This window comes from Salarias fasciatus (assembly GCF_902148845.1).
Source record: "Salarias fasciatus chromosome 7 unlocalized genomic scaffold, fSalaFa1.1 super_scaffold_4, whole genome shotgun sequence".
Lineage (NCBI taxonomy): Eukaryota > Metazoa > Chordata > Actinopteri > Blenniiformes > Blenniidae > Salarias > Salarias fasciatus.
Genome location: NW_021941229.1, coordinates 11,367,002 through 11,389,770, shown reverse-complemented (window position 1 = coordinate 11,389,770; position 22,769 = coordinate 11,367,002). Strand labels below are relative to the sequence as shown.

The 22,769-nt window shown below is 41.1% G+C and overlaps 1 protein-coding gene across 2 annotated transcripts in view; it reads left to right on the top strand.

Moving 5' to 3' along the window:
- Nucleotides 1-22,769, top strand: part of LOC115382682 (poly [ADP-ribose] polymerase tankyrase-1) — an 88,694-nt gene that overhangs the window by 43,233 nt on the left and 22,692 nt on the right. For both annotated transcript variants that reach the window (XM_030084512.1, XM_030084513.1), the window contains 8 exons: nucleotides 12,821-12,915; nucleotides 14,490-14,556; nucleotides 14,820-15,006; nucleotides 17,557-17,678; nucleotides 17,791-17,882; nucleotides 19,879-19,957; nucleotides 20,384-20,555; nucleotides 21,955-22,034. In XM_030084512.1, the coding sequence (XP_029940372.1) occupies nucleotides 12,821-12,915; nucleotides 14,490-14,556; nucleotides 14,820-15,006; nucleotides 17,557-17,678; nucleotides 17,791-17,882; nucleotides 19,879-19,957; nucleotides 20,384-20,555; nucleotides 21,955-22,034 (894 nt within the window). The remainder of the gene's footprint in view (nucleotides 1-12,820; nucleotides 12,916-14,489; nucleotides 14,557-14,819; nucleotides 15,007-17,556; nucleotides 17,679-17,790; nucleotides 17,883-19,878; nucleotides 19,958-20,383; nucleotides 20,556-21,954; nucleotides 22,035-22,769) is intronic.

The following is a 22,769-nucleotide window of genomic DNA, read 5'->3' as shown; positions in this document are numbered from 1 at the left end:
TTTCCGCAAACTGGAAGGGAATTTTGCTTTTCCAGTTCAACAGGGCAAAATGAGCCAGTGTTTATGGATGAAGGTGTGTCGCTCTGTGTGGTTATTCGACAGATAGTAAAAGTATTTAACTCATTGACTCATTATACAAAGAAACGACTACAAAATACACCAACTTGGCTGATGAATACATTGTCGTCTGCAAATAAACATCTTTTGTTAAAATTTCCTGCTGTTGTGCCTCTACCGAGTAGAAGTGACAGTGGAAAGGAAAAAAATCCTTTTTAACAGGAAGAAACCTGCAGAACCAGGCTCAGACGCTGAGACTTTCTGCTGTTCCAGTCGGGGTTTGGAGACAGTGCAGAGAAAAGGAGAGATCGCTGATTGTAGGGAGAGATGCAAACCCCAGAGCGGGTCAGGGGTGCGGAGCGATGCAGATCTTGTTTTGGGTAGGTCATGAGACAAGCAAAAAGGAACAAACACATTATAACAAAGTCATAAATCCACGTGATGGATGGAGGGAGGAGCCTCAGACCAAAATAAAAGCAGCTCCGGTTCCAAATCAGCAACTTTAGGTGGTCAATTTCAACACAGAGTTATTTTCCCAAAATCCACCGTGGAGACAGATTTTGTGCCCACGTGTAATAAAAATATATTAAACAGCACATGTGAGAGGTGATCCTGGTATTATGTGACAGCAGCCAGTCCTGTGTTTAGGTATCCTCTTACTTTTACCCATAAAATGGATCAAGCCTTTTTATGGCCACTGTTTTCCCCTCCACAGCTCCACTTCTCAGTTTCTTATTATTAGATTCATCGTGAGCGTGTGTGGCTGTGTGTGGCTGTGCACTCCGATGATTGAGGACCCATCAGAGTGGGATATTATTAACACAGCTGAGTGGAGAGTGTTATCAAGCTCCCTCTATTGAAGCCTACCACATACTCCCAGGCACTCACACACACACAAACACACAGCAGTGTCTTTCTACCTTTGTGAGGACTCCTGTTGGCATAATGCAAACCCTTATCCCTTAAATTTATCGCCCCCGTCGCCTAATCCCAGCCTGTTCCCTGACTTTAGCCTAATTAAAATCCAAAATCATCCTTTGTGTGAACAATTCAAAAACATCCTCACATCAGAGAAATGGCCTCACAACTCAAAAGTCATCCTCCATTGAGCCGTGTTGGTTATAAATGTATATTTCCTTCTCTTTTTTTTCTTTTTGCATGTGTTTGTGTCTCTGAGAGTGTTTTGAATTTTGGAGCCATATCATACCCATGCGAATCCTCACCCACTCGTGTCCTCGCTGGCACCGACATGAAAGAAGTCGTCAGCCGAGGAACAAGACCGAGATTCAGAGCCGAGAGAGAAGAAAGACAAGATGGAAGCCTTGTTTAAATGTTGATTATGAGAGCAGCTTGTCCTGCTGAGAGCACCATGCCGAAAGACGGTGTTTATCATTCCCGTCTGATAAAAAAATGTGTCGCTCCAAATGGGAACTTTTAAAGATTGAAACAGCGGATAACTGATTTTGAAAAACGCTGACTGTCACATGTTTAATGGTCTAGTTTCTGCGTTTGAACACTGTTTCGTTTCACTTCATTCTGCTAAAAGAGGTTTGGTTTACTATAACTCCCTCAAAACACCAACATAACAAGAAACATGTTTTCATTCATAGTGCAGGGAAATAAATTTTAAAAATCATTAAAATTTACAAAAAAAAAATAACTTAAAATTATGCATGTTTTTTTTATTCCAAATACAGCCTCAAGATTTTTGATTGCAAGTAAATCATTCAGATACAGATATGAAAGAATCATGGAACTTTGTGCCAATCGATGGTATTCACAAGAGATTAGATCAGCCTCTGAAGTACTCGGCTTCAGAGGCTGATCTGATCGTCTGTCGCAGAGCCTGTACATGGATTCCAAGATCTTTCAGCCGCCTGATGGTGGAAAAAGCCACATATTGAATTAGAAATACAAAGAATAAATGCTACAACAATAATGATGATGATAGTAACAAGAAGAGGAATAATAATTCTATTTTCCACTGACCTCAATTCATCAAACTGACTGTTTTTACAGAATATTCAGTATCTTTGTGTTTCATTACTTCAGATTTCCTTTTGGTTATGTGAATATAAACCACAATTAACCCTTCAGCCCTTCCATGACCCTGCATTTAACTTTTTTTTTAATTGAAATAATGTCTGTTTCCACTTTATTTTCACTTTATTCACTGGAGGTCACACTAATTTAGTAAGAGGAGCACAAATGAAAGCTATAGCTCTCTTACTGATAGCAAAGCAGAATTAACCTACCGTGAGTGAGTTTTGACTTGAACAGCTAAAAGTACAACAAATTCAAGTTATTTTTTGTATTTTATTAGTCAAGATGAAGGAAATGTCATAATACTTTAACATATTTGTTCTAAAACAAAGGGAAACCGTTTGACGTTGTTGTGATTTATAGATTGTATTGCTTTTATCAGGCTTTGATTTTACTAATTCAGCCATCTGGAACTCAACTTTGCCTCAATGTAGTCTGTGAAGTAGCTGAATTTAAATAACTTCTTTGTGCAGAAGTCATTTTTATAGCATGCTTGACTGTAAGCTCGGATAAGTTAGTGGTGTTACAGCTATAACAGCATAGTTTATTATTTATTGAGGCATAGCTTCATAAATTCAATCAACTTTAGGCGGCTGGAGTTTACTGTATTAACAATGTATTTGATGGGTGAGAAGTTTTTTTTATAAAACAAGGTAATAAGTTCAATCACATTGTTCTATTTGCTATGAAGATTTTGTACTAAAAGAACACTTTATTCACTAACACCAATTAAAAAAAAGCTGAAGGTTGACACCCACGTTTCAATCAACAGTCTTATACCGCTATCGTTTATGTCATGCATTTGATCTGCTTTGCTAACAGGACAGCCGTGTTGAGGGTGAACTTAGCCTTTTTTCTCAGCTTTCACTGTACAGCGTGTCGAGCTTGTTGTCATTCCACTGCTGGCATCTTCCTATTGAAAAGTGTGCCAACTTGCTGGGAACTCTCCTCCACTAAGCTCCCATTTGTTAGCTTCCTCCTGGATCCCGATGAGTCCGTAAATCAGAGCCGAGGCCTGCATGAAAGTTTGCTCATGTTTACAAATGCAGGCAAACAAGGTCGGAGGAATAGCTTCCCTGTGAGAAACTTTACACGGCGATGCTGATCTGGTCTTTAGTGCTACCTGATGGTCTGTCTGGAACAGAGATGACACATCTGTTTGTTTGTTTTTTATTCGAGCACATTTATGACACGTGGAGTTGGAATAGCCCTAGGTTTTGTTGTTGCCATCGTGGATCGCGTGATCTGCATATTTGATTTGGCTGAAATCCTAGTTGAGACAGTGCAAGCGTTTGGGGTGATTGATCTTTCCCAGAGATCCACAGCAGAACTGGGAAACTTCTGGGTAACTCCTCCTAACCTCTTTCTGGAAAAGCTTCTATATCACATCACATTAAACCCACATTTATTAGATATCCAATAATAATTTTCAGAAACTTTGATTTGTGATATATTTAGCTGTTGTTTGAATGTTAATTTGTGGTATAAACTGTAGAGGATGTATCTGTTTTTGCTTTGGCATGACAGCCATTAAGTTTTCTATGTAATATCAACAGTCAAGCAGCGAAGTGGTGAAGATTGAAGTGTTCTCTAGAAGGAGCATGTGAAGCGAGATTTATGGAGATCCTGGAAGTAAATCCTGCAGACGCGATGTAACTGAGAAGGTGATTGAAGATGGAAAGGAAGAACTGTTGTAAATCAGACCTCACACTGAGATAAACATGTGATTATCAGTGGTTTTCGCCAACCCTGGATCTCTGGGCTTGTTTCTAGTAAATAGCAGGTAACAGTTCATAGAAAACAAGGAGTTTTTTTTTAGATGAGAAGTACGGGCGACGCGTTCTGCAGGTTTTGTGAAGAACGTGTCAGGAGTGTCTTCCTGAAGTTAATACTTCATCTGCTGCAGCTGAGCTTTAAACTTTCCAATGAGCCCCCCGAGCTCTGAGGGATAGTCAGTGTTTCTCGCTAGGAGGCAGAGCAGATAGGCAGGTGGTGTGTGTGTGTGTGTGTGTGCGCGTGTGTGGGTGCGTGCGTGCGTGCGTGTGCGCACACCACATCTCAAGATGAGAAGACTAGCTGTAGGTTATTTATCTTCCAAGATGCTGGCTAAAGGCTGGGCTGAGCTGTCAGCGGCTTATAATGTGTGTGTGTGTTTGTGTGTGTCAGTTAGAGGAACAGCACACAGATTTGCTAATATGCGTATTGATCTTTCCATCTGACACTACTCATATTGTTTGGATGCCCACCAACTGATGTGCAGGCCCGAGTACTGAAGCTGCTGAAATCCAGTCTAATACGCTGCTTTCATTACTCCTGTTTAAACGTCTTCATGAAACGTGTTAAGTAACCGTCCTGCAGTCATTTTGCTGGTAATCTCATTGTTAAAGTCCATGCCTACAAGAAATATTTCTTAATTTTGAAGAAAATATGTTAATGATGGAGGGAAGAAAAAAAACTGTTTTCAAGAATTTGGTATAGTTACTAAGACAGCGCTTAAAGTGAAGTACAGAAATAATGAAAAGGAAAAACAGTGTAGTGTGAGATAATTGTGTCTTCCCCCCAGAGTTTCAGAGGATTCAGATCCAGATTAAATACATTAATGTATTCAAATGGGAGCATATGATATTCGGCTCTTAGCAGCGATCTCTCTGCGCTGTACTACTTCACTTTTGATGCACTGTTCTGATGCCTTTAGATAATTTCTCATCTGGAAATCTCACCTTTGATCTGTTTCCTCATGTTATTTGTACCTCTGTATGTACACACGTGGTGTTTGTGGTTGTTGCTCCAGAACTACAGGATTTTCTAGGCTATAAGTTGAGTTTTTCAAAGAAAAAAGAGAAGGGAAAAACAAGAAAGAAAGCTGGTATTTTAGGTGCATTGATTTTTCCATGCTCAGATGTAACTGCACTGTCAATTTCTTTCTCCAGCTTTGGCCATCATGTCTTTAGCCCACCTTCTTTCTTTTCTTTATCAAGGTAACACTTTTCTCTGCTTTTTCCCAGTCTCTGACGAGTTTCTCAAGGACTCTCCGAACTCTCCATCTCCAGCTTTGCTTCCATTTGAAACTGTTTATATTTTCTTGTTTTTTTAGGTTTCAGTTTAAATTCTGCTATGCAGTTTTTATTTTTTGCCTGCAATGTTAAGTCCAACACAGTAGTAATGGAGTTTTTTTCAGTGGTACTATAGCACCTTTCTGTTGTCATACAGCGCCATCTGGTAGCCACAAGATTGTTATATATACTACTGGCATATTTTGATATATAGGTCATTTTTTAAAATACATTTCATGACCAGCTAAATATCAAAGAAAAAGTGTGGCTTGGACTTTGTATTGAGGGCATCAGTTAGGAATTTAAAGTCAAGATGGCGTTATCTCTGAACCGCTTGAACACAGTTCAACTTTCACTGAGGAGCAGCAGCAAACGTTTATTCATTACTGAGCCCAGTATTGTTTTCACCATTGTCAGTAATATACTGCACAATCCGGCAATTAGATGAATGCGCGTGTCATCTCCACAGGATGCGTTCTGTTTTTCTGCCGCCCCGCTGATTGATTGTAAAGATTTCTCCACACCAGTTACATTTTCCTCACTGCTGAAGATGTTTATTGCCTCAAAGTGCATCTTGGCGAAAAGTATTGCTTGTCGCATCTGAAGCAGTCAGAGTTATTTACTGATTGATGCACAAACCGATGCTGCGGGTCGGGTCACAAAGCGGCTCCGCTGGTTTTTTTTTTCTTCCATTCCGACATGGTGTAAAAGCTGCTTATTTTCAGTCTATTTCTGACACATTTTTCAAAAACCGTAGCTCCAAGGCATTTCATCTCAGCTTTGGCTTACTACAAGAACATTTCCTTTTTCTTTTGTGCCACTTCAAGCTTTAGGAACTGTTAGAACAATGCAGTTGTGGGGAACCATTTCATAAGTGGGAGTTCAGCAGGTCGTTAGCCTTCAGGGCAAAGTTGAGGAATAGCATCGCACATTTTAATGGCATCAGACAAAACGGTCCGAAATGCAGCCGTTCACCCTCCCGGATACATCACGTCTGGTCGCTATGGCAACTGCTGACAGCTAGCAGTCACTGTTGTCATGGGAACAGCTTGACAGGCGGAGAGAGAGAGAGATGGGGGGGGGTATCGGGGGGGTTAAGGAAAAATGAGAAGCAAAAAAAAGAGCTAACACCAGCAGCAGGTTCCACTCACCGCATGTTTTTAAATGTTCTGTCGGATCAAAGGGCAGTTTCAATGTTTACATGGTGTGATTCATTCTTTACACAGATTTTCAGATTATATTCCCAGCACTGACAAGTACAAGTAATCCAATGCATTTTATACCGTTCACGTTATGAGTTTGCACCTCAGGTGGGGGCGCACAGTCGACAGCAGGGAAAACGATTCATAAAAATGTCAAAGGAAAACAAAGACAGTAGTATTTCCCTTCCTCACTTGCCCACTGCAGCTCTCCTTTCTTCCTTTCCCTTGATTTCCCTCCCATATTTTCTGCCTTCATCTTCCTCCCCTCCTCCACTCCTGACTTCAAGTCATCTCACAGAAAAGCTTTTAGATGATTAAAAGCAACTGGGTGAGGTTTTTTTTTTTTTTTTTATTATTATTATTATTGTTGTTATTGTTCACTATCAGTTTCTGCTCTGAGGGCTGATTGCATTGATTTGTTGATTCTCAGTAGACTTTTTGGTGAATAAATCAAAAAAATTCAAGTGACCTCACCATTAATATACTCATTCTCTGATGTTATCGACTGTATTTATCGCATTAACATTCATTAAGATATGAATAAATGTACAAAATCAACAATCTGAAACAACTGAATTTTTGCTCCAATAAACCGAATACAAAGCACAGCTCAAATGTTCAAATGAGAAGTGCAGTCCTGTGTTAACTTCTAAATGAGGTGTGGTCATATGTATTGATTGAGCATTACGGTCTTGATCCAGCTGAAAATAAATGTGCAATTGACGAAGAAAAAACAGATCTCAATTCGGTGGTGCGATGATTTCCGGTAGTTTTATTTTTGTTTTTATTCTTACGCTCATTTAGTCAAGATCCTACTATATGCCTGTGTAATTGGGTGCGCAGCATGTTCTGTACTGCCTCACACAGAGAGCAGTTTAATACGATTATTTTTTTTTCTGAAATTAACGGCTGAAGATGTGCGTGTTTGAGTTGAGTTGATTTCGTTGAGTTTAATGAAACGTCAACAGCTCGTGGTTGCTGTAGACTTTTTTGTTGTCTGTCATTCTGACTGACATTCCCAACAAAGCATCTGCCAGTCATATAATTGTTGCAATTTAATAGCCGTGTTCCAATGTTAATGGAATTGTTAAGACATTTGATCAGTGACAGAAATTGTTCTGACTGTCATCGCTGCCGGCTGCGTCATACAACAGCAGGATATGTACTCTGTACTGGATATGTACTGTCTGAAGTATACCTGTTTTGCATGTTTTTAAAGATGGCTGACCAGCAGCAGGTTTATTACTTAAGTGTTAATTACCTGTGAATTAATTTTGATCTAACAAAAGATGGATTTATGAACTTTTCATGTCTTTAAACCAGAGGATGTGTAGTCAAGTTAGTCAAGAACCACCCTCTGGAGTCCAGTTTGTCAAATCTTACAATTTCTTGTCATCAATGAAAATACTTGTTTGACTTGACCTCTGCATGAGACAGAGGTCATGAGGTCTCACTGTGACGATCATCAGTGTTGAGCGCCATCACTGTAGTTTCTCTACCAGTTGATCAATTTCCTCTGAATGAAGCTGTTGTTTTCTCTCATCCCTCATACAAGCAGTGTGAAAATGAAAAAGAATAACTGAGAGATCAGGTATAATACCATGTTGTGCTTGATTCTCTATATTCGATTCCACTTGAACAACAACAGAGGACCTGGACTTGGCCAGATGTACTCGATCTGTGCACCTTCGGGTTGTTGATAATCGAATTGCAGCGTTTTCAGACGTTTGTTAATCAGTCACAGTCCAGGTTATGTAATTTCCAAATTGCCTCATAAGCCTGTATATCACAAACACAAACAGCCGCTGGCTTGAAGTGTGCAGGATTAAGCTCTCTCAGTCTCACATCTTTCTGGATCTGGAATATTTCAGGGAATAGTCATTTCAGGCAATTGTGTAAATATCCTAATCTGACATTTGCCTTGCTTGCAGTATTGGCACAAGCGAAATTATGTAAACACAAGGCACATTTAGAAGCCTTCATATTTTGCTCACAGTACTGCTAATGTGACCTTGTTGTCTTTGAAGGACACTTATTCAATAAAGAAGCAAAACACTTCCCATGTTATGCTTTTTGTGGTCACTACAATTTGAGTTATGAACTCTAAAACATGCTCGCTTTCTGAACCGTGAGACGCCTGCAAAAGAAGCTTCAGTGGAGAACAAGTGGGACAGATGTGGGGGTCAGATAGCTGAGAAAGGGGCGATGCTTTTGATTATTGTCGCTGTTGGCTTGGAGCAACTGAGCTCACAGGACGAGAGTTTGAGCTGGAGGCTGCGTTTTTATGACTTTACTGAAAATAAGCTTCTGTGTAGATAATCCAATACAAGATAAACTGATCCGGTGATGAATTTCGATGGCAGCTGAGGGGTTATGCACACACACACACACACACGTTCTTCGCAGAACTGACAGATTGAAGAGGTAGAGCTTAAACAACCCGGTCCAACCCTGGCAGCGGCATCATGGTGATGCAACAGTGCATGCACAAGTGTGTGTGTGTGTGTGTGTGTGTGTGTGTGTGTGTGTGTGTGTGTGTGTGTGTGTGTGTGTGTGTGCGTGTGCGTGTGCGTGTGCGTGTGCGTGTGCGTGCGTGCGTGCGTGCGTGCGTGCGTGCGTGCGTGCGTGCGTGCGCGCGCGCACGCATGCATTCGTGCATGAGTCCAATTTGATGAGTCACTAGTAGCTCACGGTTTAAGATGTACCCAAGATCTAATTAATGCCTTACATGTTTGCATGTTTTTCTTTCCTATTTATTTATATCCACCACCGTGTGCACAGACAAATACACACACACACACACACACACACACACACACACACACACACACACACACACGCATGCACTCCCATAGACACTGCATTTGAAATGAGGATGATGACTAAGTGCGTACAATGTCCCGCTCTTTCCAAATGCCGCTGTCACATCCTGTAAGTACGAGAGCACCATCTGTCCACCCAGCTCTGCCTCTCTGCTGCTGCTGCTGCTGCTGCTGCTGCTGCTTCTCGGCTGAACTCCTGACAGAGCAGCAGAGATCAGAAAAGATGATATATCTTTTAAGATGCCCTCTGAAAACTGGTTAACACCAGAGGCAGGTGGTTTGAGGGGGTTACAGATGGATTTTATTTATTTGCTCAGTGTAAAACTGACAACAGGAACCTTTCTGAAGGTTTCTGATGTTGCCAAGGTTTTGCATCATTGCTTATGAAATAATGTTGTAGCTTGACATTTTAAGGATGTTTTTTTCCCTCTGTGAATGCCCCATGACTGACCTCCCTGTGGGGTTTACCACAGAAAGACATCTGTTATATCACACTGTTCTGGGCTCCTTTGACTTTGTTGGAATGGAATTTAAGCAATGCTTTAAAAATCTCAAAATATGACCAAGAAATGCCACTAAACAGCCATCACACCACCTGAACCTCGCTTTCACTCCATGACCAGCAGCCTTCTGGCCATCCGCCGACTTTCACCTGTCATTCGACTTTCAACAAAAGTTATCATGAGGAGAACCACCTGCACTGAAAAGAGCAAGTACCCATTGTGGGAGAAATCTTCACACTTTCTTAAAGGTTAACGCTTGATCCCAGCGGGTGCCAGCACCGAACAAAAGGTGTGACCTCATATGCTAGCCAATCAGTGCAGCCAGTGACAGTCATAAAGGGCTATATAGGGAATAAAAACTAATCACACAGGTAAGATTGTACCTTTCCTCCTTGTCGTCACCTCTCGGGACCACACGCTGCTTTTCTGAGCTATAATATGTAAAGTGTGGTGCATAATACATCAGGCTTGGGTTGTCTTTCTCTCACTTCACTGTCTTGCTGTCATTCTGACATTTTTCCTCTTCAAACTGTCACCCCACATAGATAGAATTTAAATATCGGGGAGTTATTCTTTGGAGTGAAATACCACACAATGAACTTTCATAGTCTCATCCTCTATTTGCATGACCCAAAGAAACATTCCAGCATTCTTTTTTTAAAGGAAGCATATCAGATTGTTTTGTTGTTGAGCTGAATCATCCTATCGCTGCAAAGTTCACCAGGATTTATCTTGAGGTTTGTTTTCTGTTGGTAGTAATATTCTACTGAAGCACTAATAGTCTAGGTTTATTAGACCAGGCTTTGTCGTGAGATTGAACGGTTGTTCTTTGTCACTACGGTTAATTAATAAAACTCACTCTGAAAAGGTTTCACTGGGACTAAGGAAGCATTTCCCAGTGGAAGCATTTATTTTAGCCAAATTAGCGACTGTTTATAAGACTATTGGGAACACAGAATAGTAAGAGTTGATGATGGAAGAGTATGAGTTTATTTATTTTTCCAAGAGAAAATGTTGCACGATGCACATAAGGAGCACTTCTGTTGTTCGATTGGTGTCAATTTCTTATTTTCAACATATTCAACAGTTGTATTACAAAATAGCGTGGTCTTGTATTAAGAAGTCTAATAAACAAGCTTGTTTACATGATACTGGGAGAAAGAAGGTGTGTTTTGGAAAGAAAATTGCAATCTCCACTCTGAGAAGTCACATCACACAAACTGCAGGGGATTATAGCGAAGAGAAAACCGAAAACTCGGTCTGGAGCTTAAGGTGACGCACTTTCAAATTTAAAAGCCAGAATTTGAAATGGCATTAATAATAGCAAGAGCATGCATTTGAAATTCCCCACTGTTTGATCACTGAAATGACTCTGCATGACTTTAAAAATTCTTCCGGTAATGAAAATGAAAGTGTATTGAGGCTGAGTCAAGACCAGGGCAGTGGGAGTTCCTCGCTGAATGACCCCACGGCAAGTGTGGCTTCTAAATTAATGGGAAACGTCCACTTTCACATAAAAAATAAAAGAGTACAACAGTGTTCACTCCCTCGTGCGTGTATATGTGCCTATATGAATCGGTGTATAATGACAAACACCTGGATAAAGTGATCAACGTGTGAGTCACCTCAGGTGCCTCACATCTCATAAATCGAATGTTTTCTATCACTGGCAGAATTATTGTTGTAACGACAGACAATTAGGAGGCTGTGAGTCATTCTGACAATTTGATTTCTGTGGGTAGATCATCTCCGTGCTTAAGCCGAGTCGCCTACAAGACAGTGTGAATTAAATCTGTCGAGATAAGATGAAGTAGAAAAAACAAAGCCAACCGTATTCTGAGTCGCCATTAAAAACACAAAGCTTCTGTTCTATTTACACGACAATGTTTGTCAGAGTCACTGAAAATGCAGCTTTTTGAAAATGGTTCACAAGGTGGAACTTCTTGAACATGCACCCACTCCATCTTCAATCCCATCGGAAACGTGGGAAATGCAGCTTCTCTGAAACACTGCTACTGCGCACGCACATTATGGCCGTAGGACCACGTATTTGTGTGTTTTAATGACAACAACAACCAACAGCACCAGCTCCTGGTCCTGGCTGGTGTATTGTGTAATGTATTGATTTATGCTACATACTTGTGCTTATACAGCAACATTCTTCTGTTTTCATAGACTCCTTTTAATAAAGTCACAACAGCTCCCAAAAAGCCAGCGGTTTTCTTGTTCACCCATTGCGTAAAACATCCATTTATCCAGTTTGGGGCTGGAGCGCGCTGGAGCCAATCTCAACTAACCAAGAGTGAAGGCAGGGTCCACCCTTAATAGGTCATTGGTCCATCACAAGGGAAACACAGAAAGACAATCAGCCACACACACTCACACATGGGTCCGCGATTTAGAGTCACCAATTAATCTCACATGGATTGTGGGAGGAAATTTGGAAAAAAACAGGCATGCACACACAGAACCCAGAAAGACCCAGCCTGGATATTTTGTTTTTCCACATTATACTGCATGTAAAGGCTCGAATCTCTGCTGTAGTCAACATTTGTACTGTAATATATCTGGTGCTATATAACAGCTTTTAGATCATGACTTGGAGGCAGGTTTTTCATTACTTTCTTCCCCTCCTGTAACAAGTTCAATTGAACTGACAGATGAGAACATGCCTGCTGCATTAACATTTCCGCAGTAGTGCAAGTATCGCCGCCCGCTTGGAGGGAGATCGGCCTTCACTATGAGCACAAACATGCCGCATAAAGAGCCGAAGCCGTGTCATCTCAATCCCATCTTAATGCATTTGTAACAGCAGCTTCTCATCAGCGTTTTGAAGGAAATTATAGTCACACATTATTACAGATGAAATCTCTGAGAAAAAGCAGTCACTTCGAAAGATGTGGCCTTTCAGAAAGTAAAAAAAAAAAAAAACATTTCAAAGAAGCACTTCTGCAGCGTTCCTTTTATAAACAGTATTGGTGATGATTGAATCATGATGATGGACTGTCACTGTTTACATTTGCTTCCAATATCTCTTTCCTTTTTTCTTCCTTCCCAACCTTTGACTCCTTGTCCTCCTCTTCTTTCCCTTCTTGCTCTTATTCCCATCCTTCCCTCGCTCCCTCTGTCTGTCGCTGCAGTCCACTCCGCTCCACCTGGCAGCAGGATACAACAGGGTGAGGATAGTTCAGTTGTTGCTACAGCATGGAGCAGATGTTCACGCCAAGGACAAGGGGTAAGTACACCAACAAACCGCACACAAGTTCAAAAGAGCAGATTTAAAGTGCCTGAAATTTAACTTCTGAAAACCTAGATCTCCGAAGGCATTTCAGTGGTGCTGCTTATATCCAGCGGCAGCTGGGCCTCCAGCTGTTTAATATATTACTGAGTAGCCAAGATGCAGCTAATGGAGCTTCATCTTTTTGGATCTGTACTGATCTTGTATTGTTCATAAGGTGTAGGCACATCGTCTGAAACCTGTCCTGTTCATTAGTGACGCAACATACACAAACATTCCTGTAAACAGAAGATGAAGAGGGCTGATATGAAGAACTCTCAGCTATAAAACTACCAAGTTCCTGGAGAACATTGGCACTTTGGACCTTGTTATTGTCCATCCACTCCTGCATGTGCAGAAGAACTATTTACTATGACCATGGTGAACATGCTCAGGAGCAGCCTTTCAGAAAAGTTGTGTAAACGGAACCTTAAACATGTGGTTTATCAATATCTGAGAACCTTTGCAATGGGTTATTATTATTAGTTTTGGTAATAATGCATGATACGCCTGAACCTATTACCATAATGCCAGTCATATGCCACAATGTGCAGTCATATATTCATAAATGATTTAGAAATCAAGAGGGTTGAAGATTAATGAGGTTTACAGAGCTGGTGTCTCTTTCTGTCATGTTGCCTTAGCCTGGCTCCACATTGCTGGAGGTTTTTCTGCTTGTAAATAAACATTTTCTTACCTTTATGAGAGCGTTCTGCTGCAGTCTACATGCTGGTCGTGTATCTCAGCTGTTCTGCTGCTGCTCCTCAGTGTAATTTATTCATGAAGCTGTTTCTTTCAAGAACAGACATCATGCAGGGTTGGCATGACTGCTTGAAATTGTATTGAGATGTTAAAAACATTTCTGTTGAAAATACCTGATAATATGAATGCCAAATAAACCAATATACTCCAACATTTGACTTCTGAACCTGACCGCTCAGCTAAACCACAGCTTCAGACTTTCTGAATAAAGGAGACAAGAAGAAAAAGCACACCAGTTTTGAATCTCAGTTGCATGAAGGAGTTTTTATGCCAAAAGAAGAAGATATAGTACAAGTTGCAATGGCTTGCTGTGTTGAAGAAACCACAGTCATGGGACTGCCGGCTATGACTGTGGGCACATAGCTGGAACAAAGGGAACTGAAAGTTCTGAACGCGACAAGACCGGGCTTTGAACGTTAAAGTCTAAATATCGGTTCTACAAACAACAGGTAGCGATGTCGGAATGCCAGTGGGCGAGTTATGGTTATGTTCCTGGGATCTAATCAGAGCCCACGCTGCACAGTTTTGCCTGAACTGTAAGACAGTTTATAAGTCTCCTGATGCAGGAGAGCAATGAACCGTAACAATACAAAGGAACAGTTTGGACCTCTTTCAAAGTCGTGGTTGAAAGGACTACTGTGATCCTGACGTGTTCAGGGGCCAGTCCTAAAGATAGAAACAAAGACCCGAATTGCAGAGTTTAAACATGTCGGTGAATTATTTAATTTGTATTGATCTGCATTGTTAATTGCTTGTTTCTTCCCCTGCAGTGGTCTGGTGCCTCTACATAATGCCTGCTCTTACGGACACTATGAAGTTACTGAGCTGCTGCTAAAGGTATGCATACTTATATGTTTTATCCGTATTTACAGAAGCTGGGGCGTTAGATTAAATCGATAGTTTTTTTTTTCACATTTACCTCTGAAAGAATAAGGTCAGGCTGTTTTGTTGTTATTTAATTACAAGCAACAGACATACATAGTAAACATGCTCCACAGTGGCTGTTGGAAATCTAAAAGGTTTCGAAATACATCCAGAAAGGAAATAGTTCCCGATAATCCAATCCCCGCTCCCCTCCCGGCTTGTTCCTTTCTTCTCAGCATGGGGCCTGTGTGAACGCCATGGATCTGTGGCAGTTCACGCCGCTGCACGAGGCGGCGTCGAAAAACCGAGTGGAGGTGTGCTCCCTGCTGCTGAGCCACGGCGCCGACCCGACACTGCTCAACTGCCACAGCAAAAGCTCGGTGGACATGGCCCCCACTCCGGAGCTGAAGGAGCGGCTCACATGTGAGTGCGACCCCGGATTTCCATAAACTCGCGGCCGCGCGGCGTGCAGCGCCGCTCGATGTGCCACACTGCTGAATTAATGACCAGGGAGGGAGGATCTATTCCAGTTACGCTCGGCGCAGTTCACTCGAACTTATTTGACCACTGAGACATTTAAAAATGTGAATCTGAGTCTCGACTTTTGACAAGGGAGACGATTGCTATGTGGAGCAGAAAAAGAGGGATTATTGATGTGAGTACAAACATCGTCTTGCTTGGAGAGCTGAGCTGAGATAATGTTTGGAGTGATCCTCCAATTCATTTCGTGTCTGTGTGTCGACTTAACCGATTGAATTACCACAAATGGGTGATTCGAAAAGTTTCGTTTCTCTGCTTTCAAACTCTTTGCCCGAAAAGCAGAAAAGATTTTATGCTTATGTTCTGGTAACAGAAAGTCACCTGATATATTGGTGATTTTTTTCTTAAAATCCCAATACAATACAGGAGAATGGAGAATCAAAAATGCAGCCACAGCTGCCCCAATGTGGAGAAGTTCAGGCAAGCCTCTGTATTTATTTTCATTTAAATGGTCTACAAATCCTCTAACTGATGCAGAAATAGCATTAAAACGCAGTTTATAGTTTAACAGTGACCACTGTGTTAGATCGAGACAGTCGGCTCCGTATCTTTAAACCTGCCCAAGTTCAAACTCTGATTACATCCTCAGTTTCTCACCTCTGGAAACATCCAGTAATCCAGGGTTTTGATTGCAACTGGAAAATACTGTTAGTTAATCAGGAAATTCATATCAACAGCGTTTCCACTTACACGTACGCAACAGTTCTAGAAGTTGGCTTTAATGTCATTCTTCCAATCGTTTGTAAAATCCATGCAGATTCATCTCAGAATGTGAGCCACATCGACTCTTGTGAACTTTTCTTCTCCAAATTACCACGATTCCTTTCGTTTAATTTTTTTTCTTTCAAGAACTGTGCAGGTCTCTTGATGTATTGTATTAATCAATGAGACAATATGGACAGTACAATATGTTAATTAAACAGTCTTCACTAGAATTACATTGATTTTGTCTGAACAGCACCATTTTTATGCTGCAGCTACAAAAACAGACAGAAGTCTTTGTCTCTACCAGAAAGCACTTTGCAAGTTAATGAGTGACTCAGCTTTTTTTTTATTGCTGCACGCATTGTTTGTTGTTTTGTAAAGAATCAGATAGAAACAAAACAGAAATGCTTCGCGAATCAGGAGCCATCCGAAGTACACGTACAACCGCAGGACTGTTGTTTGTTTTGATGTGGGTGTGGCACCGGAGACCCGTCTCAGCGGGATGCTTGCTGCAGACTCATCACAGGAATACAAAATGTGGAGATGGAGCCACTGGTGGCTGAACGGATTGAAGCTTGCAGGTCCCTGAAGTGGCGCCTGTGTGTTTTATGGGAAAGTCAGTGCCACCGTATTGGTATAGATAACAAGATTTCAGCTAGATCAGCCACTCTTTCTTTTTCTATAAGAATGTTTTGGGCATTAAGCAATGGGACTCTGTGTGGCTGTTTACTCACTCGTGTTATGGGAATGTGTAATCCAAGTGGGGAAAACAAGACAAGTCTGCATTTCATGTCTGGACATTAACCATCACATACAGCTATAGATTGCTTAACCTGTTAATGAAATGATTGGAAACACGTTTACTCAAAAAGCACTATTGAAGGTTACCTCAAAACTGTATGGTCTGAAAAGAACAAAAATCCAACAATTCATCTTAATTTGTAGATGAAATACTGTTCAAATGGTACGCATTTCTCTTTCTGTTTCAATAGAATTCACAGTTGTCACAGTCTGTGCGCTGATGATGCCAAACATGTGGCCCTCAGATCAAAACTGGACTATCATAAAGGAATTATTCCAGTAGATTAATGAAATTGTGTCCCTCATTTGAAAGGCTCATTGACTCGAACGTTTGTAAGTGCGCAGACTAGTAAAGATTCTAAATGTGTTTGATTTCACTTGAAGGATGACCGCAGAGGCTGTTTTTGAATCCATCAGCTGTTTTTTCATGTCATTGATTTTGATTGCTCTCTCTCTTGACGTTTCCCCTTGATGTTGTGACACATATATGACGCGTGATCCATTAGTAATGCATGAATGCTGCTGCTCGGTTGGTAGAAAGTCTTAAAAAAAAAAACAAAGCTCGTTTTATGCAGCTTCATATGCTCTCGGAAGTAAAATAGTTTATTTTCCGTCCTCGGGGAATCATCACTTTGTTTCCGCTCCAGCTCCGACACTCAGGCTGTTGCATCATATGTTATTAGCTCTCCGCTAAAAGAAGAAGAAAAGAACTTTGAAGTAATCTTCCTGATGCATTGGTATGCTGCAGGGTCAGTGCGAGTGAAAATAACGTATTGTAATGGACAAACCAAAGCCTCATAACTCAGTGTTTTTTTAGGGAAAGATTTTATGCAGGCAGAATTTCGGTCGCTCGTCTGTGAGCTTGAAGCTCATTCTGTGTCCCTGAATCCCTCAGTTTTTGTGAAATTGACTGTGTTTTGTGTCCAGATGAATTTAAAGGCCACTCGCTGCTTCAAGCTGCTCGAGAAGCTGACATGGCCAAGGCTAAGAAGACGCTGGCGCTGGAGATCATCAACTTCAAACACCCTCACACACATGAAACTGCTCTGGTGGGGTTCACATCGTTTATTTATTTGTACTGCGCACAGATTTTCTTCACTGCAGCCGAGGCGCGAAGATGATATTTTACTTTGTGTGTTTGTGTGTATGTGTGTGTGTTAGCACTGCGCTGTGGCCTCGCCTCACCCCAAAAGGAAACAAGTGACTGAGCTGCTGTTGAGGAAAGGTGCCAATGTCAATGAGAAGAATAAAGAGTAAGTACTGTTTTAAATGTGCACATTGATGATATGTCTGAAAATAATCCAATCAAGGCAGCGACAACAGAGATTTAGACAGTCAGCGTCAATATGATGGCAGACGAAGTGTTGGCGGTGATGCGGCGGTTTCTTCTCTGCTTGAAAAACCAACAAGTAACGTGCCGCTATTGTATGAACCCGTGATTGTGCACCATTGATTCAGAATACCCACAGTCCAGCAGTACATTCAGTCTTGTTAGTGCAAGCTTCAGCACGATACCAAACTCGGCTGTCTCTGAAGTTAATAGTTTTATGACTCAGTTATTAGATTAGGATTGTTACTGGGGCTCCATGTGTTTTTAACAAGGCGTAACATACTGTGAAACACAGCTGAGCTGAAACGCTTCGCTCAGTCTTCAGAGAGGAGAGTTGCTCTGCTACAGGCTGCTGCTTTGGTCAGTGACCTTGGTGATTTAGTCGCTTCATCTCTTTGGAAATGTGATAAGAGATTTTGCTCATTTCTGCGCGGCGCTCCTGACTGCGTATCACACGGCTCTCCGCCTTCGCCTGCTGCAGAGGAACTGAGCGCGCTGCAGTGACAGTGAAAACAGAGATGTTTGGATTAATCACGGCTGACGGCCAGACCCTCCAGCAGATGACGGCGTGGGCCTGGACGGCTCACCTCCACAGGATGGATGTAAAACCGCAGCGTAGTGTGGCTGACTGCATTAAACTGCAGTGTTTCTGTGAAGGGGAATTTTGCCCGCATATAGTTGGCCTTGTGCAACGTGCTCCTTTGAGATTTAAATAGCCAACAAGCCAGCCAGTATCCAATAAAGAATATTTATGTCTCATAAATTATCACTGACTAAACAGCTTCTGTATGGAGTTATAATAAAGTAGTAGTTGTGCTACTCTTTTAACCATTGAGCAGTCAATAGATGGAACGCTACATTACCTCTCAGACTGGCCCAAAAGGCAGTAGGTGAAAACATCAGGCTCAGCTGCACTTCTCACTAGTTCCTCTCCTGCTTCTTCCAATGCCTATTATTTATGCCGTGTCTTGTTTGTCCCCTATCTTTGTAATTAGGAGTAAATAAGCAACTGTAGGTAGCCACTCGCACACTTAGTGTTTTGTCACGTTTGCCAGTCAGCCTTGCCTCGGAAGCAGAAGTACTTCAATTTTTGTACTCATAGGATGTTGACGTAAAAACAAATACTGAAATTCAACGTCTTTATTGAGGTAAAGTTTTAATTTATGGGCATCTTGAACAATTTCTTGGAACGAGGGTCATTTGCAGATAAATTATGTTCACACACATCTCTCGACAGACATTCAGTCATCATCTATGGAAATTGCGAGAAATGACAAGTCCCGATATTTATGTTGTTGTGGATCAATTAAACATAAAAAAAATGTCAAAAAACAAAAACACTGAAAGCACAGAAACCTGGAAAATATGAAACACAAGTACAGTAAAAAAAAAAACAAAAAAACTATGTTGTTACTGCCAGCCTGTGATTATATAGTGTTATATAGTGTATGTAGGAACTGCTCATGTGGCCCAGACTGCTTTGCCCTCTGTCCATATTTCCATACATCTTTACAGTGCCTGCAAATACAATTAATTCATGCAAAAAAATATGATTTTGTGTTTTTACTACAAAATAATCTTAAGAAAAAAATTCACAATTTAGATTCTTTAACAGGCAAGATGAAATACAAGGACCTTTTCAGTTTTCCATGTAGTTGTGACCCCCAAGATGACCTGACAGAGCTGTCAGATCAGTGCAAGACTGAAAATTATCTTTTTTTTTTAATGCACAGGAACAAGAGGGGAAGGTTTTCTCATTCTGAACCAGAGAAATCTTTGTATGTGACGGCTTGGAGAAGCTGTACAAACACATTGCAGCTTTCATCTATGGAATTCAATAACTTTGTTGCAAGTTGGATATCACAAACTGATGCTGAGCGTTTATCTGCTTTGTTCTCGCCTCTCCTTCGTCTGTGCAGTTTCATGACTCCTCTCCACGTAGCAGCCGAGCGGGCTCATAATGACATTATGGAGGTGTTGCAGAAACACGGAGCAAAGGTAAATTACAGTGTTTTTATGTAACATATGCTGCGGCTTGATGTGCTTCTATTGGATCTTATTGTCTCTTCATTTTCAACTTTGTGGTTTGTATATAAGCACCAATTAACTTCACCGGAGTTTTTTCTCTATTTATGACAAATCGAGTTCAGTTTTCATAGCGTTCATCAATTCATCAGTCTTTTATGAATAGATTAGTATGTAGGTAAGTCGATGTTTTTCTCAGAAACCACGGGGCTGATGCATATTTTTATTTTGCACGTCTCAGCTGAAAACCAGCTTAGAAAATTAACATTTTGACCCGACTTGAACATAGTTTAATGGTTGATCTCATCTCTTAAGAGGCTTCACTGTTTCAGTGTATTATCTGTAAGCGAGGAGATCACTTTCAAGAAGCTGAAGTGTGAAATGTGTTTGCGCTGGCAGGTGAATGCCCTGGACACGCTGGGTCAGACGGCGTTGCACCGCGCCGCGCTGGCGGGGCACCTTCAGACCTGCAGGCTGTTGCTAGGATACGGGGCGGACGCCTCGCTGGTGTCACTGCAGGGCTTCACTGCTGCTCAGATGGGAAATGAAGCTGTACAGCAAATACTCAATGGTATGCCACCCCCTTTGTGTGTGTATGTGTGTGTGAGTGTGTGTGTCTGTGTCTGTGCGGGCGCCGGTTTGTGCGTAGGCGATCCTGCGCTCGGATGTGTAGGCACCGTGTTTTGGTTGCTACGCACCAGCTGCAAATAGTGGAACCAGCTTGAATTGTTTTGTGAAGGTCAATATTGATATTTTCTGACTGAAGGTGCAGGTAGGTAAATAGATTTCGAGGCTGACATGCTCGCCACGGGTGGTCGTTCTCAATCTCGCTACATGTTTTTGGTTTTTTTCTATATTTTCGGCTCCACATGAAGACAAATTCATTTTTTTTTTTACCTTTTTTTTAATGCTGCTAATGACGTGTTGTTTAAAAAGGAACAACAAAGCAATTTCAACAAGTTATCAAATTGCTTTCTTCATAGCTCATCCTGTAATTAATTAACAAGGAAATTCGTGCATTGATGTATAGATGCAATTATTGTGGCCTTTTATTTCTGCTGAGGCAACTCTGATAATCCATCTTTAAGTATATTATTGGTCTTATCCTGCAGTAAGATAAATATTACATTACACAACTAGAGGATCTGCTTCACAAATTACAAATAGGAATGACTAAACGATGGGACAACCTGGGTTGCAGTTGCAGCAAGCCACACACACTGGCTTCAGTGGAAAACAAAGCAAAACTCAGCCATTCATGCCTAATACTTTTGTTTAATTTCCCTTTTGGTTTTGTCCATCCGCACTGTAATCATCAAGAGAAAGAGGATGATTCATTCTTTCCGGTCAGTAACAGTCGTGGTGCGAGTCGAGATAATCTCACACTTTGTTTATGTGAGAAGTTTTGGCATTTATTAGCATTTTCAAGCTGATGTTTTCCAGTAAAAGTGCTCTCAGAAAAATGCTCACAAGCTGACATCTGTTTATGCAAAGAGGATAATAAATGATTTCCAAAATCTTGTCTGCATAGATTTAATATTATTTCAATATTAACGGCCCAGTTAAATGGTTATCGTAGGATCCAGTACATCGAGGAAAGCACAGCCAGCTGCCACAGTTGGCTCAGTCGTTCATGTTTCCATGCCGTTGATGATAAACATGAACCTAGTTTCTGTTTGTTCCATGTTACTTTCAACGCCTTGCCAATGGACGCTTCGGAGATAAGAGATGGGAGATCATGTGGATGTCAGGAGGAATCCACATCCTGGCTTTCTAAATTGCTTTAGTCATAATTATGTTGACCACTAGATGGTGCCATAGCTCTTGCCCTCATGCTTGAGTTGGAGCTTTTCAGCCCTACTGTCCTTTATTATTTTGAGATTGTGTTAACCGATTGTGGTGATTTCCCACTGAAGATGATGTGCTGACTGTGTTTCTGTATGTACTCTCTTATGTTTGTGTTTCTACAGAGAATGTCCCTGTAAGAAACTCAGATGTGGACTACAGACTTTTAGAAGCTGCGAAAGCCGGAGATCTGGACACTGTCAAGGTAGCATGTTTGCTTTTTTTTTAAATCATATGTGAACAGTTCACTCTAATCCTCTTTCATCTTCATTACGGTACAGTATATATTACTGTATACAACCGACTCTTTGGATAATACATGCAATACACTTTTATTTGGAAATATAGATATGGATACAAAAATTGACGAAGCATGCTCCTAAAAGCTTTGGCGTGCATAACGACACATGATTGTGGAAATTGTTTGCTCTGAGAAGGCAGAAATCTGTTAAGCTGCCTCATTAAAGTCTGGCGATAATGTGGAAATGTATCTAGTAAAAACAACGTGGCACTGGAGAATCTACTGCGTTCAAGCTTGAGATTGTCACCACTTTCTGAACACAGTGAGCACAGTCGCTCATATTTAAAAAAAAAAAAACTAACAAAATAAAATGTCTTGTCTACGAATCTGAGGAAACCTAATTGTTTACTTTGCAGCAAATGTGGTCAGTTCATGAATAAATGATGGCGTGGCAGACAAGAGAAAATTATGAGCCACAGATGGGATAGTAAAGTAAATATGACACAGGCTCATTAAAATCGTATCTCCCATAAACTTATTTGAGGAAGAAATTACACATCCACTAACGCGGCCTCTGTTTAGAAATGAAAATGTCCCGACCTTTGTGACTGTTGTTGTTGTTGCTCGTTGGCGTCCTGGTTAGCCATTTAATTAAATGTCAGGTGAACATTGTTCACTATGAATCAAGTGTTTTTTATT